The sequence below is a fragment of the Marmota marmota genome, unplaced genomic scaffold (genome assembly GCF_001458135.2).
Source record: "Marmota marmota marmota unplaced genomic scaffold, marMar, whole genome shotgun sequence".
Classification (NCBI taxonomy): domain Eukaryota; kingdom Metazoa; phylum Chordata; class Mammalia; order Rodentia; family Sciuridae; genus Marmota; species Marmota marmota.
In genome coordinates this window covers 2,026,980-2,038,660 of record NW_025999897.1, presented here as the reverse complement: position 1 = coordinate 2,038,660, position 11,681 = coordinate 2,026,980, and the positions used below count along the sequence as shown (strand labels likewise).

The following is an 11,681-nucleotide window of genomic DNA, read 5'->3' as shown; positions in this document are numbered from 1 at the left end:
CACGATTTGGATGCTTATAACCATCTTTTAAGTATTTTTTAATGAAATACATGGCAACAGTTTGATGATTTGCTGTGTGATTATGTAAGAGAATGTCTCCCCGCCCCGTTGAGATACATTTGGAAATATTTAAGGGGTAAAGGGACATGAAACAATCAAAAGGCTCAACGATATATAAAAATCAGTTATATGTATGCATGTATACACATGTCTACATAGAAAATGTGGCAACATTAATATTTGGCAGATCTAGGTCAGGTTTTGCCACTCTGTATTTGAAATTATTTAAAACTGATAAGTTAAAAAAGAGGTTGAAGAGGCATAATAAAAATTTTGTGAACATATCTGTGGCTTCTACATGGTCTCATGACACAATTAAAAATATATGTAAATATCGAAACTGAAAAATGCAACACAAATCTGCTCTATGCCTCCCTTCCACCACGTCCAGAAACCCTTGCCAAGACCCTTCCTATGAGGAAAAAAATGCAAATCAATATTTTTATATAAAGACTTTTTTTTTTTAACATGATGAGTTTTAGAATAATTTTGTAGCATTTAAGGAAGCAGCACAGGAAAAAGTCACAGGTACACACACTGCAGAAACGCGGAGCACCCCCAAAACTGGGGCCGCTGACCGCCCCTTCGCGCTGCACGCCGGGACCTGGAGTTTGCCCACTCCAGCCTGCAAAGCGCTCTGGGATCGCCCGGCCACTCCCTCATCTCGCGAGGTTGTCCTCCGTTCTTTTTAGCCGTCTGTTCCCCCCCCCCACCTCCCCGCCTAACGTGTTTTTCAAATCCACCAATGGGTGCATAGCTTAGGCTCGAACCAGCCAATCGGAGTGCGGAGTCACCGGGAAATTTAAATCGCGCCGGCCGGCTGCACGAGGCACACAGTCTCTGGGCTGAGCCGCGGTGGACGTTTGGAGGGCAGCCGATCCGCAACCTGTAAGCCCCGCACCGCCTCTTGTGGAAGCCTGAGCCCGCTGTGCAGGTACAGACTCAGGCCACAGCCGGGTCGAGCGAACGGCTGCCAGCGGGCCACCCTGGCCTTGCGGATGGCGGAAGGGAGGCCCGGGGTTTTATCTGGGCCTGGCCTTGGCCTCCCAGGTTGACGCGGCCTTGGGGCGTCGGTCGTTGATCAGGCGGGTTAATTTCGCAATGCGGGGTTGGGGCTCTAGGGATCTAGGCGCTGCAAACCGCAGCGGAATCCCTAGCGCGTCGCGGCCCAGGGAATCCAGGAGACAGGACCCAGGGCGAATGTCCCGGGGTGTCAAGGTGGCCCTGGCCTCTCACCCATTCCCCGCTGTAGGTCCCCCTTGAAGGGGTTGAAGACACAGGGCTCAGAGACTAAAGATGAGGATGAAGGTGGCAGTTGGGGAGAGATCTCTCCAACACATAGGCCCTAGGTAGGCTGTGTCACAGTGTCACAGCACCGTGGACGAGCATAATGGAATTAAAGACAGCAGATTGTAAGGAGGGCTTTGACTTGTCATCTTTTGGAGTATGGTTTTAGGTGTCTTTGAGTCTGACGCACAATTGATGTCATCCTGATTGGATACATTCACTGGAAATCTCTGGAAATGAAAATGTGTGCAAGATGCTGAAGATGCTGCAGCCCAATGTCACAAGTTTCCAGTGTTGGCAAGATGAAGCGATTTTTATTTAACTAGTGTGGACACTGGGCTTACTTTGATCATTTTAAAAGACAGTAGGGCAGGGAGCGCCTTCAGAGGCCTTCCAAGGACATAGGTTTTTACTGTAAGTCAACTATGTTCCCCTACTTTGTGTTCCATTAACTAATGGACTTTAGAGTATATCTACACTGTCCAATGAGGTGGCGAGCAGAACTTGTGGCTACTGAGCACTTAAAAAGTGATAGTTAGAATTGAAATATGCGGTATGCTGTGTAAGACACACTGTGTGCTATGTGAAATACATATAGGATTTCCAAAATGTGTAAAAAAAAGTAAAATATCTCAATTTTTAATATTGATTCCATGTTAAGTAATATTTTGGATATGTTGTTAAAATATTAAAATTAATTTTGCTTGTTTCTTTTTGTTTTTATGTGCTTACTGGAAATTTTAAATTTATATGGCGTGGATTATATTTCTGATGCATAGTTTCCTTTTAGAGAGGCAGGGATAATTCTCTTTTGATTAAAACCACATCCATAGTGCTGGAAACTTGAAGTGCCTTCTTAGAGTAGAGGTGGATTCAATTTTTGCTTGATAATTCTTATTTAGTTTTCTTATTGACAAAGCAAAATAATAACAGAATTTTTTTTTCCTCCCATTTTTTTAGCTTTCTCCCTTTGTCTCATACCATGTCCACCAATGAGAATGCTAATTCACCAGCTGCCCGGCTTAACAGATTCAAGAACAAGGGAAAAGACAGTACAGTGAGTCTCTTCTGTTGTTTTTCTGTAGTATTTGTCAAATGAGAATATACTTGAGAAGGGGTTAAGACTTAGAAGGATTTTTTTTTTTTTTAATGCCCTCACTTGGCAACAAAAATTGATGTGATAGGTGAACCAATCTGTTATCTTTTCTCAAGGAAATGAGGCGGCGCCGAATAGAAGTTAATGTGGAGCTGAGGAAAGCTAAGAAGGATGACCAGATGCTGAAAAGGAGAAATGTAAGCTCCTTTCCTGATGATGCGACTTCACCACTACAGGAAAACCGCAACAATCAGGTAAATATAATATAGTTCATGAATTATTACCATAATCCAGAAAATCAATATGGATGTTTCTTTGAAATTTACGTAGTAATATTCCATAGTATTATGGTTTTTACTATCAAATCAGTGAAGATTTTTTTCTGCTCCCAATCAGCAATTCTTATGAATATCTTCTTTCCTACTCATCCTCTATAATCTACTAAAGCTGATTCCAAATTCTTTTGAATTCTGACCTTCCTGCAGTTTCCCTGCATTTCTGGCTACTAGCTGGGTACCTTGACCTAACTGTGTTAGGTGTGTTAGTGTTAACTGTGTTCAGAACTAACCACTTTGCAACTTAATTCAGAATTTTTTTTATGTTTTCTATTTTTATTCTTTTTTTTTTTTTTTTTGGTTTTCTTTATTACCAGTGTTCAAATCTTTTTCTTCCTGAAAAATTTATGGTAACTTCCAAATTTATCTTATTCCCTTTATTTTGTATCATATACTCTTTTCTTAAAATTTTTCCAACACTACAGTTGTGTGCCACACTGTTTCCTTTAACTAGACTGCAAATATGATGGTGTTTCTATAGGATTATGTGGAACTGGAACAGGAATGCATAGCTAAAGAAGAGATAAGAGAAAAGAAAAACTGCAGGAAAAGAAAAAGAATTCTAAGGAAGTGAAGGATTTAACAGAAGTTTTTGCAGACCTCAACAAGCTTCTTAAAATGTTTAAGCTGAGCATTGGAGTTCCTGCCTATAATCCCAGCTATTTGAGAGTCTGAGCAGGAGGATTATAAGTTCAGGGATGGTTTGAGCAACCAACTTATCCAGAACCTATCGAACCTATCTCAAAAAAAAAGGGTGTGGGGATGTAGTTCAATGCCCCTGGGTTCAGTCCTCAGTATGAGAGGGGATCAAAAAGATGGACTCCACTACTGAAAATGACTAGAGAATGTTCATGGTACATTTTCTCCTTATAAGTAAACCTCTTATGAAAAACATCAAAAGCAAAACAACATGGGCACATTTCTGAAAAGAATGACTCCTCCTTAAAAAGAGCTTGAGCTGTGCATGGTGGTGCTCGCTTGTGATCCCAGCAACTCCCAAGGCTAAGGAAGGAGAATCAAGTTCAAAGCCAGCCTCAGCAAAATTGAGGCACTAAGCAACTGGTGGGATCCTGTCTCTAAATAAAATACAAAATAGGGCTGGGGATGTGGCTCAGTGGTCGAGTGCCCCTGAGTTCAATCCCTGGTACAAAAAAAAAAAAACTTGAGGCAGGTCTTTCATGAAGTGTTCCAGAAGGCACTGTTACCGTAGGAAATGCCAGCTTCATGTACAATACCGCTCCAGTGGACCTATGTGGGCTGAGATGGGGAGGTGGAAGACAGTAATACATGTAGTGCTGACCCTGTACAGGCCTAGGCTGATGTGTATACTCATATCTTAGTTTTTAATTTAAAAAAGTACGTAAAGTTCAAAACTGAAAAAAGCTAATAAAATGAGGATAAATAAAAAGCATTGCATATCTAATGTGTTTTGTATTTTAAGATAAATTTTACAAAATCAAAATGTTCATAAATTATAGGAAGCTAAGTTTAATTATTTATTAATTTATTGAAGAAACATTTTTTATAAATTTAGAGTAGCCTAAGTGTACAGAAGTATATAGTTTAATGTCAGACCTTTGAATTCACTCATTGGCCCAGCCAGTACAACTTCTAGTCCTGCAAGCTCCATCATGTCAAGAGCCTTGTACCTTTTTAAAATCTTTTCTCTTGTACCTTTTTTACATTTAAATATGTCTGGATGCACAAATATTTGGCATTATGCTAGAATTGCCTGTTGTATTCAGTACAATAACATGCTATATGGGTTTATAGCCCAGGAGCAATAGTTATGTACCATACAGCCTAGAGTATAGTAGGCTGTACGTTCCAGGTTTGTGTAAGTACACCCTATGATGTTTGTATATGGATAAAAATCACCAAACAACACATTTCTCAGACTATCCCCAGCATTGAGTGATGCCTGTTACTGTTTTAGGCATGTTCTCTCTCTGCTAAAAATCAATATTCTATAAAGGCCCTCAATAAATTAGATCCAGTTAGATCTTCAGATATATCCCTTTCATCTTAAAAAATACTGGACACTGTCCTACACTTGAACTCAGGACCACTGACCCACATCCCATTAGAGACAGGGTCTCACTGAGTTGCTTAGTGCCTCACTTTTGCTAAGGCTGGCTTTGAACTCTGGATCCTCCTGCATCAGCCTCCTGAGCTGCTATTATTATAGGCGTGTGCCACCACGCCCTGCTCCTTTTAAATTATTTTTTAATTCTTCTTTTCTAGTTGTAGATGGACACAATATCTTTATTTATTTTTATGTGGTACTAAGATCGAGCCCAGGGCCTCACTCATGAGAAGCAAGCGCTTTACCACTAAGCTACAACGCAAGCCCCCCTTTTAAATTAAAAAAAAAAAAAAAATTATTTTTTGTAGTTTTAGGTGGACAGCATGCCTTTGTTTTCTTTGTATGTGGTACTTAGGATCAAACCCAGTGCCTCATGCATGCTAGGCAAGTGCTCTGCGGCTGAGCTACAGCCCCAGCCCTGCTCCTTTTAAATTTTTGAGGGTCTCACTAAGTTGCTGAGGCTGGTCTCCACTTTGTGATCCTCTTGCCTCAGTCTGCTGAGTAGTTGCAGTTATAGGCATGCAACACCATGCCTGACTCCTGCCTGCCTTTTCTAGGATTCTATTACTCAAATCCCTTCATCTTATAATAACCTAAGGCACTGGCAGAAAGTACTGAGTGAATGCTGTCTAGGAATATTTAAGTTTTTGGTATCAGATTTTGAACTCAGGAGCATTTCACCACTGAGCCACCTCCCTACCCCACCCCTGCCTTTTTTTTTTTTTTTTTTTTTTTTTTTTTTAGTTAGACATAGGTCCTTGCTAAGTTGCTCGGACTGGCTTTGAACTTGTGATCATCGTGTCTCAGCCTCCTGAGCCTGTGCCACTGTGCCTGGCCTATAACATTTATTTTATTTGTCTTCTTGTCACATTTTTACTGTTAAGTTGTGAGCTCCTAGAGAAAGGGGCACTTTTGATTTTAGTACCTGGGATTGAATCCAGGGATGCTGAGCCACATCCCCAACTCTTTTTTTAAATTTTTATTTTGAGATTTACTAAATTGTTTAGGACCTCAGCCTCCTGAGCTGCTGGGATTACCAGTGACAGCAGTGGCACCCAGCCAACACTGTTGACAGAATGCTTAAATAACTTGAGACTCCAATGAAACAACAAATTTCAGAACTGTTTTACATATAAAATTAATATTTAGCAGGTAAAGTTAAATGTAGGGCCAAACTTTTAGTAACTTACTATAAATCTAAGTGAATGGCAAGCATGGATTATATTTTTTAAATTTGGCCTTAAAATAATCTGTAAATTTCCCTTTTTCTTTCAGGGCACTGTGAATTGGTCTGTTGATGACATTGTCAAAGGCATAAATAGCAACAATTTGGAAAGCCAACTCCAAGCTACTCAAGCTGCTAGGTAAGTCTTATGTTCTCTAGTACGGGCAACCTTAAGATATTAAGAATTGTTAGAATTTTTTGGCAGGAAGGGGACAGCTTTAGGCTTTTTTCAAATTTTTCCTAAGGTAAAACCAGGTATGGTGGCACACATCTATAATCCCAGCACCTCAGGAGACTGAGGCAGGAGAATCACAAATTCTAGGCCAGCCCAGCAACTTGGAGACCCTGTCTCAAGTAAAAAAAAATAATAATAAAAGAACTGTGGGGGGGCAGTTATAGCTCAGAGGTACAGCACTCTGGGTTCAAGCCCCAGTACTGGAAAAATTATTTTTTTCTGTATGTGATACTTTTAACTATAATTTTCTATATTCCTTAAAATTCCACCTTCAGTGATTAATTACTGTTAACTTTTTGGTGTACTTTAAAAATATAAAAATTCTGTCCAAGTAGCATTTCAAGTCAAATTTTTTGCAAGGATGCAGAAATATTTTTATTTTTGGAATAAAGGTATTTAGCTGTACCACATATGTAGCACCATATGTCATCTCTTCAGCTTGTTATGTTCCTGGTTGTCTTCAGTATGTAGTGCTCAGCAGGTAGTGCTTGTTTAAAAGATTGTCTAAAGTTCTAAATGCTCAAATTCCATTTTAAATTGTTTTTTCACACAAATGTCTTCTGTTAATCACCTTTAACTTTTGTTTCTCTTTTTCTTTTCTCTTAGGAAATTGCTTTCTCGGGAAAAACAGCCCCCCATAGATAACATAATTCGGGCTGGTTTGATTCCAAAATTTGTGTCCTTCTTAGGCAGAACTGATTGTAGTCCTATTCAGTTTGAGTCTGCTTGGGCACTCACTAACATTGCTTCTGGGACATCAGAACAGACGAAGGCAGTGGTGGATGGAGGTGCTATCCCAGCGTTTATTTCTCTCTTGGCATCTCCCCATGCTCACATCAGTGAACAAGCTGTATGGGCTCTAGGAAACATTGCAGGTACTTCCACTTAAAATTTTTTTTGACTGAATATATCTAATCATAATGAGGTGGGAGAAGGGCTGTGTTACAAGTTATAGTGACTTGTGTGTCAAGTTTTGATCTTGCTTCTGGCCCTTATTAGGGATGAGAGAGGCATCTAAAAAAGGCACCAGAGAGGCATCTAAGTAAGTTAGGGAGTTTCTGAGGATGTATTCAGTCACTGAGTGTTGATGGTGCTGGACCTGCAGATGTGATTAATCTTGCTTTCGTTTCAGGTGATGGTTCAGTTTTCCGAGACTTGGTTATTAAATATGGTGCAGTGGACCCACTGTTGGCTCTTCTTGCAGTTCCTGATATGTCAACTTTAGCAGTAAGTTACTAACATTAAGTAAAGCTACTTGCATTTTATTCTGATTTCTCCTGCCTTTCAAGACAGGCCCTTATTACTTTTTTCTTTTCCCTCAGTGTGGTTACTTACGTAATCTTACCTGGACACTTTCAAATCTTTGTCGCAACAAGAATCCTGCACCCCCATTAGATGCTGTTGAGCAAATTCTTCCCACTTTAGTTCGCCTTCTGCATCATGATGATCCAGAAGTATTAGCAGATACCTGCTGGGCTATTTCCTACCTTACTGATGGTCCAAATGAACGCATTGAAATGGTTGTGAAAACAGGAGTTGTGCCCCAACTTGTGAAGCTTCTGGGAGCTTCTGAATTGCCAATTGTGGTAAGTTAATCATTAGATAAGTAAGGAGGATAACTGATTGATAATATTGAAATATTATTTATTTTCAGGCAATGATGGGACTCTTGCTTGTCAAAACTTTTAGGATAGAGAACTTTTTTTTTTTTTAATATTTATTCTTAAGTTTTAGATGGACACAGTATCTTTATTTTACATTTATGTGGTGCTGAGGATCTAACCCAGTGCCTCGTGTATGCTAGGTGAGCACTCTACCTTTGAGCCAAACCCCAGCCCCGGGATAGAGAACTTTTGAACAATATTGGAAAAACTAAAAGTTAACCATCGGAATTTTTTTCTTTCTTTCTTTCTTTTCAGACTCCTGCTCTCCGAGCCATAGGGAATATTGTGACTGGAACAGATGAACAAACTCAGGTTGTGATAGATGCAGGTGCACTTGCTGTCTTTCCCAGCCTGCTGACTAACCCCAAAACTAATATTCAGAAGGAAGCTACGTGGACAATGTCAAACATCACAGCTGGCCGGCAGGACCAGATACAGCAAGTCGTCAATCATGGATTAGTCCCATTCCTTGTTGGTGTTCTCTCTAAGGTAGCAAAATCTTAGGATTTCTTTCTTTATTTATTTTATATACTTTTGGATATTGATGGATCTTTATTTTGTTCATTTATTTATATGTGGTGCTGAGAATCCATCCGGTGCCTCACACATGCTAGGCAAGTGCTCTACCATTTAGCCACAACCTAAGCTCCAAAATCTTAGGATTTAATCAGATAACTGTTGGTATTTATAGGCAGGCTTGCTTGGTAAGATTTTTTTTCTTTCCAGTACTAGGATTTGAACCCAGAGATGCTTTGCCCCAGCTCCTTTATTTTTGTTTCTTTTTTTTTTTTTTCCTGGCTCTCTTAAGTTGCTGAGGCTGGCCTTTAACTTGTGATCCTCCTGCCTCAGTCTCTCAAGTTACTGGAATCCCAGGCCTGTACCACGAGGCCCAGCAAGATTCTCTCTCTCTCTTTTTTTTTTTTTTAATTTATTTTTTAGTTGTGGATGGATGTAATACCTTTAATTTTACTTATATATTTTTATGTAGTGGTAAGGATTGAACCCAGCGCCTCACACATGCTAGGCAAGTGCTCTACCACTGAGCTACAACCCCAGCCCCATAGCAATAGCCATTAACCCTTTTCACTCAAGGTTGGATAGAACCAGTTGGGTAGTTTTAGGCATTGTTTTTGTGATATCTTATTTCTTTTGACTTTTCTGAAGCAAAACTGTTTTTTTTATGTTTATCAGGCAGATTTTAAGACACAGAAGGAAGCTGTATGGGCTGTGACCAATTATACAAGCGGTGGGACAGTTGAACAGATCGTATATCTTGTTCATTGTGGCATAATAGAACCATTGATGAACCTCTTAACTGCGAAAGATAGCAAAATTATTCTGGTTATTCTGGATGCCATTTCAAATATCTTTCAGGTAAGTTCTAACAAGGTGGTATTTGTTTGAGTTTGTTTTGTCATGATCATTTTACTTTTAGACTTGGTGGGGGCAGCTAAGTATACTCAGTAGGCCACAGAAAGCCTGTTGATGTGGAGCCACATTCTCTTTTTTGAAGAGATGGGGTGTCTAGCCAATGCTACTCTTGAATTCCTAGGCTTAAGCCATTCTCCTGCTTTATCCTTTGAGTAGCTGGGACTATACTATACATGTGCACCACCATAGAACAAGGAGATGGGAAAAGGATGATGTATTTGTCTTAAAGTCAGGTTCTTCGGGGGAGATTATCCATACCACATTTTGGTGAAATCAAATTTGAATGATTTATTTATCTAATATTTTTCTTTTGATTCCATCTCTAATTCAACCAAGCATTCCAGCAGCTGGCACTTTGTCATAGTAATTGATGGTAGTTAAGTGCTACTCATTAACTTCTATACTTCTGATTCTGGATATTTTTACATATAGAGTGAAGTCTGGAACAAGGAATGCTAGTGTTCCAGTCTCTGCATGTAAACAATTCATCAGTATGTGGCCAGTGTTCCTAATCACTCATCTAAAATTCCAAAATTATTTTGAAGCAAATCAGTTATGTCATGTGTATATTTATTTATCTCCTAAAATTGAGGACTTTTGAAAGAAATTTAACTTTGCCTGATGTGATATGCCTTACCCATAATCCCAGCTACTTGGGAGGCTGAGGCAGGAGGATCGCAAGTTTGAGGCCAGCTTGGACAACTTGATGAGACACTCAAATTTTAAAAAGGGGCCAGGATTATAGCTCACTAGTAGAGCACCCCTGAGTTCAATCCCTAGTAACCACCCTAAACTCCATACCACAAATATTCCTATCAGAGAAATCTGTTTTTAGCACATCCATGATAAGCCATGTTTGTCCATAGACAGTGATTCTTTACCTTCACTACACTTTGAGATTATCTAGGGTGTTTTTACAGAGGAATATTTCTGTTTCCAGTGCAGACTGATTGAACTCGAATGTGGTATTGCTTTAGTAATTGCCCATGTGATTTTGATGTACGGAAAAAGTTGCAATCTAAGATCTCTAAGATCTCTGTGGCTGACAGCTACAATCATTAGTAGGCTAAGAGATCTGATCACCTTGAAAATTTCCAGAAAGTGTAAAATGGACATAAAACTATCACAGTGTTGTTGAAGCAACTGTTAAGGGGTTATTTCTGTCTGCTACATATTAGTATGAAAATATGGATATTGTTTTTGGCATTGAAACAACATTCAAGAGTATAGGCCAGTAAACTTTGAATTTTTTTTAGGCTGCTGAGAAACTAGGTGAAACTGAGAAATTGAGTATAATGATTGAAGAATGTGGAGGCTTGGACAAAATTGAAGCTCTACAGAACCATGAAAATGAGTCTGTGTACAAGGCCTCCTTAAACTTGATTGAGAAGTATTTTTCAGTAGAGGTAAGTACTGATCCTTAGGAGGATCCTTAGGAGGCTGAGGCAGAAGGATTACAAGTTCAAGGCAAGCCTGGGCAACTTAGTGAAACCCTGCCTCAAAATACAAATGAAAAGGGCTGGGGATGTAGCTCAGTGGCAGAGCACCCCTGGGTTCAATCCCCAGCACCACAAAAACAAACAAAAGAATAAGCGCAGACTTTTAGACAAGCTATTGCTTAGAAGTGTGCCATGTTTGTTGTTTATAGTATTGTTGTTTTTTTAACATTTTCAGGAAGAAGAAGATCAAAATGTTGTGCCAGAAACTACCTCTGAAGGCTATACCTTTCAAGTTCAGGATGGGACTCCAGGGACCTTTAACTTCTAGGCTGTACAGCTGAGGCATAGTTTGTTGTGTACTATGTTCGGTATAAGTTTGTCTTACTGTTTCTCTACTAAGAGCTCTTTTTAAATGTGGTTTGTTATTGTAGCACTTTTTACAACAAAACTATACTTGAACAGTTCCAAACTGTACATACTGTATGAAACTTGTCCTCTAAATGGGTTTCTTATTTCTATGTGGAATTTCATATCTTACAGTGTCCTGTAAATAAAGATTAAATTCCACCCTTTTCTTTACTTCACCATGCCTGTGTGTGCTTTATAAGTTTAGACTCTTAATTGTAAATGAAGAGTAACCTAAGCTAACCGATGTAACTAACCAGAGGTGATTCCTGGTTGCAGGCATCACTTGATGTCAGGTTTGTGATGTCATCAAAGATATACCCGATTGTTCCTGCCAGATTTTGAGCCTCCTGGCTTTGGTCTAGGATTCTTCCCCTTTTGGTCCTAATGGTTCCTAAGGCTAGTCTAGAACTTGTGA

General features: G+C 39.5%; 1 protein-coding gene across 2 annotated transcripts; it reads left to right on the top strand.

Moving 5' to 3' along the window:
* Positions 1–826: 826 nt before the first annotated feature.
* On the top strand, positions 827–11,442 carry Kpna2 (karyopherin subunit alpha 2). Of its 2 annotated transcripts, none has more exons than XM_015504830.2 (11): positions 827–994; positions 2,308–2,404; positions 2,560–2,697; positions 6,140–6,228; positions 6,931–7,199; positions 7,457–7,551; positions 7,647–7,910; positions 8,244–8,477; positions 9,180–9,362; positions 10,676–10,825; positions 11,094–11,442. In XM_015504830.2, exons 2-11 carry the CDS (start codon positions 2,330–2,332, stop codon positions 11,184–11,186), a joined length of 1,590 nt encoding a protein of 529 aa, XP_015360316.1. In that variant the 5' UTR covers positions 827–994; positions 2,308–2,329; the 3' UTR covers positions 11,187–11,442. The 2 variants fall into 2 exon arrangements, with proteins under 2 accessions (XP_015360316.1, XP_015360317.1); XM_015504831.2 differs by lacking the exon at positions 827–994 and adding an exon at positions 1,102–1,761.
* The last annotated feature ends 239 nt before the right edge of the window (positions 11,443–11,681 follow it).

Bases quoted from the DNA above. Each gene is read 5' to 3' on its own strand.
- Kpna2 (XM_015504830.2), top strand. From the start codon at position 2,330: ATGTCCACCAATGAGAATGCTAATTCACCAGCTGCCCGGCTTAACAGA. The intron at 7,911-8,243 runs GTAAGTTAATCA...CTTTCTTTTCAG, and splicing joins CTTCTGAATTGCCAATTGTG to ACTCCTGCTCTCCGAGCCAT. The intron at 9,363-10,675 runs GTAAGTTCTAAC...AATTTTTTTTAG, and splicing joins CCATTTCAAATATCTTTCAG to GCTGCTGAGAAACTAGGTGA.